This window comes from Nannospalax galili, unplaced genomic scaffold (assembly GCF_000622305.1).
Source record: "Nannospalax galili isolate Female #2095 unplaced genomic scaffold, S.galili_v1.0 scaffold846, whole genome shotgun sequence".
Classification (NCBI taxonomy): domain Eukaryota; kingdom Metazoa; phylum Chordata; class Mammalia; order Rodentia; family Spalacidae; genus Nannospalax; species Nannospalax galili.
This window is the reverse complement of record NW_008356458.1, coordinates 828811-832546: the sequence shown is the minus strand read 5'-3', so window position 1 is coordinate 832546 and position 3736 is coordinate 828811. Positions and strand designations below refer to the sequence as shown.

The following is a 3736-nucleotide window of genomic DNA, read 5'->3' as shown; positions in this document are numbered from 1 at the left end:
TAGTTGTCCTATTTATTTTCCCCTGTGGTTTCTTCTTCTTCTTCTTCTTCTTCTTCTTCTTCTTCCTTTTCTTCTCCTCCCCCTCCACTGTCTACCTCCTCCTCCTCCTCCCCTTCATCCTCCTCCTCCTCCTTTTGGAGACAATGTCACCCTGAAGTCTCAGCTGGCCTGGAATTTGCTATGTAGAACAGGCTTGCCTAGATCTCACAGAGATCTGCATGCCTCTGCCTCCTGAGTGCTGGGAATAATGGCATGTGCCAGCATGCTTTATTGTGTTTGAACTTTAAAAAACAAGAAAAAACAAAATAAAAATCCTTTCTAGTAGTTGCTCATGAATCTGTGCCAAAACTTAACTGAATTTTTGCTTTATGAGTCCTACTGAGATATGGGTTCATTGAAATGAAAATTAAACACAAAAACAAAAACAAAGACAAAATAATTCAAAGACAGAGTAGACTGAAAGAACAACTCAGATAAAGTTCGATTCATCAACATCAAAATGGGCAATATTTCAAACTGTATTACTAAATTTACAGCCCAAGTATTTTTGTGTAATTGAGCAGTAGAATGAGCAAAAGTAAAAACTTTAAACAATGATTCAAAAGACTCTAAAAGGACCAAATAGCCAGGAGAAGCATAAGTGACAATCCCTGGGTGCAACACCATGGAGAGCCTCCAAAAGACCATTGGGATGGTGTATTCATCGATGACAGTAAATGCTAGCCATAGTAACACTCACTCACCATTGTATCATTGTCATCTAAAGCAAAGGCCCACTTTTGAATTAGTGTGAAATACAGTGGCACTTTTAAATCAAAAAGTTTTGAAATGACACTCTACCTGCAAGGCACAACATGAATGATTGCAGTACCAGCAGTTCCCATGGCAACCTCATCTTCAGTTTCGGAGGTCAAAGGAGTTTCAAGTCCAATAACAAGTGAAGAGAACCACTGCCTCTGCTTCTTTTAAGTTTTGTACAACCTTTAATCTGTGGAAAAGAAGAGAAGAGACATTACAATGAGATGTGGGTATACCTCGCCTTGTGGTCTCTGAAAATTTGTCTTTAATTGAATAAGAATTATATCCACTTGTGGAAAGGTATTATTGAAGAACAAGAAAGAAGAGCATCAAATTCTGAATATGAAGACAAATATGTCTTCAATTTTTTATTTATTTTGAGATAGGATTTCACTATATAGACCAGGCTGGTATCAAACCTGGTTTCAAAACTCTTCTGTCTTAACCTCCCTGGTGCTGGAATTACAAACTTGCACTTAAATGCCCATCTGGTCTCATATTCTTTTCTTTCAAACAATACTTGGGTGAGGACTGAAGCTGATATGGCCCTGTGCATGGAGTGAAGGCACAAACCTCTCCTGGTTAGATAGACATTAATCTGGCAGCAGGAAATAGATTGTGCCTTACAAAGCCTTTCTTTAGTATCTAGTTTTGTTATTTGATTTCCAGTCAATAATAAATTAAAAAAGTAAATAGATAGAAATTGCCATAGAACAAGATAAATAATGTTAGTTTTAGCAGATCTTAAGGTGAATTTCAAATTTCTAGAATGTAATTATGAATAGGGAACCTGCAATTGCTCCATCAATCCATGTACATTTCCTCTATGCTTCATATTTCATTTTAAAATGTGCTACTGTTTGGATATAAGTTGTGTATGTTCTCTGAACGCTTACGTGAATGGTGCTTGGTACCCAGTGAGGTAGAGTGGGAGATGGTGAAACCTTAAAAGAGTAGGAAGAGGTTAAGGTAGCTGTTGTGGGACTCATGATTTTTGTAAGGGTGAGTTACTATAACAGAAAGCCCAGCTCCTGACTCACTCATCTCTGGTACCCATCTCCCAGTGCAATCTTTCTTTTTTGGATGTATCCCTTCCATGCACCACAGGTTTATTGTCAGAGCCTGTACTAGGCTGTTTGGACTTTAAGCCTCCCAAACTATGAACTGAAATGAATCTCTTTTTTTTTTTTCCCACAAGTAGCCTGCCTCAGGTATTTCATTACAATGAAGAAAAATGGCTTAAAACAAAAGGCAGCAGAAAGACCCAGTTCTATTTTCTACTTAAATAAATCTTATTAATTATGTGTTGTCAACTGGGTTCTCATATGCAGTAGTGTATGAGAGAGCCTGTCTCAGACACAGAAGGTGATGATCACAGAGTTTGTTCTCTGATTGCTGCATGTGTGCCATGGCAGGCGAACATACAGGAACATTCAGACATATACACAAAATGCAGACACACACACACACACACACACACACACACACACAAACACACACACAAACATAGGAAGAATCAGTTTACAGTTTGCAGGAAAAATGATGTAAATGAAGACATTCATATTAAGTCAATGAAGCCAATCTTTGAAAGGCAAATATTTTGTTTTCTCTCATCTGTGGGTCCTGGTGTTTTAGAAAAATAAACTTGTATATGTGCAGATGATATAAAACGGCAGCAGAACTGTCCAGGGGAACAGAGCAGACAAACCAGGGAGAAGATGGAGAAGGAAGAGGACAGGAGTATGAAGAGGAATGTGGTCAAAAGTATATTATGTACTAGAATCAAAATGGCCTGAGGTGAGAGGTGAATGAAACAAGGAAATGGAGTTTTCTAGACAGCCAAGAAGTTAATCATATGAACCCACACCAATGATAGCCATACACACATGACCCACACAAGCTCAAGCCAGACAAAATCCCAGCATAGAAGTAACTGGGTAAAAAGCCCCAACCTTAGCTGAAGAACTGTTGGAACCTGAACTTCTGGGAAAGGGAGAGTTGTTTTCCTTTAAGGGTGTGACTAGTTTCCAGTGGATAGCAATAAAGAACAATTGGGAGCACAAATTTGACTTGATAGTCCTTAATATGTGACAGAGTATATGAAATCCAGTGTGTGTGGGGGGGGGTTAAGAGGGTAAAGATAGGGGAGGGTTCTAAACATTATTTAAATGTATAGTATAAAATTAGCAAAAATTCTCTTAAAAAACTGAAAATGAACCTACCATATGACCCAGTTATACCACTCCTTGGCATATGCCCAAAGGACTCAGGGATTGTAGAGATACTTGTATAATCATGTTTGCTGCTGCTTTTCACAATAGCTAAGAGGCGGAAGCAACCTAAGTGTCCCTCAACTGACGAGTGGTTAACAAAAACATGGTATATTTACACAATGGAGTTCAATTCAGTAGTAAAGAAAGACGAAATAATGAAATTTCCAGGTAAATAGATGGATCTAGAAACTGTTATACTAAGTGAAGTAATACAGACTCAGAAAAACAAACGATGTATGTTCTCCTTCATATGTGGCTCCAAGCACCAAACACTTTTAAATTCCAGGTCATTTTAATAAGATGATGATATACAGCAGTCCCTTCTGCATAAAATAACTACCATCATCACAACTTCGGCTGAGCCCGATCGCTAAACATAGTCATAACTGGGCTTGTTGATGGTTGTGCTCATTCATTAAAGGAGTGCCAAGCAGGATCACTGGACCCTCACCTGAGTATCCAGCCACTCTTCCCAGCCAACTAGTCCAGCCTTGGAAGACAAAAGAAAAATGAGGAAGAACCCAATAGAGGGATGCTTTTGGAAGCCCTTGTCAAGAAACTCCAATGGTCTCTCATATGAACATTTGAAAGCTGCCCTGTTCTGACTTTTTTCTAGTTCCCTGTCTAGAGCTTGTAATGCTAATTACTCTTGCCTTTACTTCTCC

At 38.7% G+C, this 3736-nt stretch overlaps 1 protein-coding gene across 1 annotated transcript in view; it reads right to left on the bottom strand.

The window, feature by feature from the left end:
- The window catches only part of Cntn4 (contactin 4), a 1122320-nt gene that overhangs the window by 577659 nt on the left and 540925 nt on the right, over positions 1–3736 (bottom strand). The window contains exon 5 of the mRNA XM_008854554.1: positions 841–988. Within this exon, the coding sequence (XP_008852776.1) occupies positions 841–895 (55 nt within the window). The 5' untranslated portion in view covers positions 896–988. The remainder of the gene's footprint in view (positions 1–840; positions 989–3736) is intronic.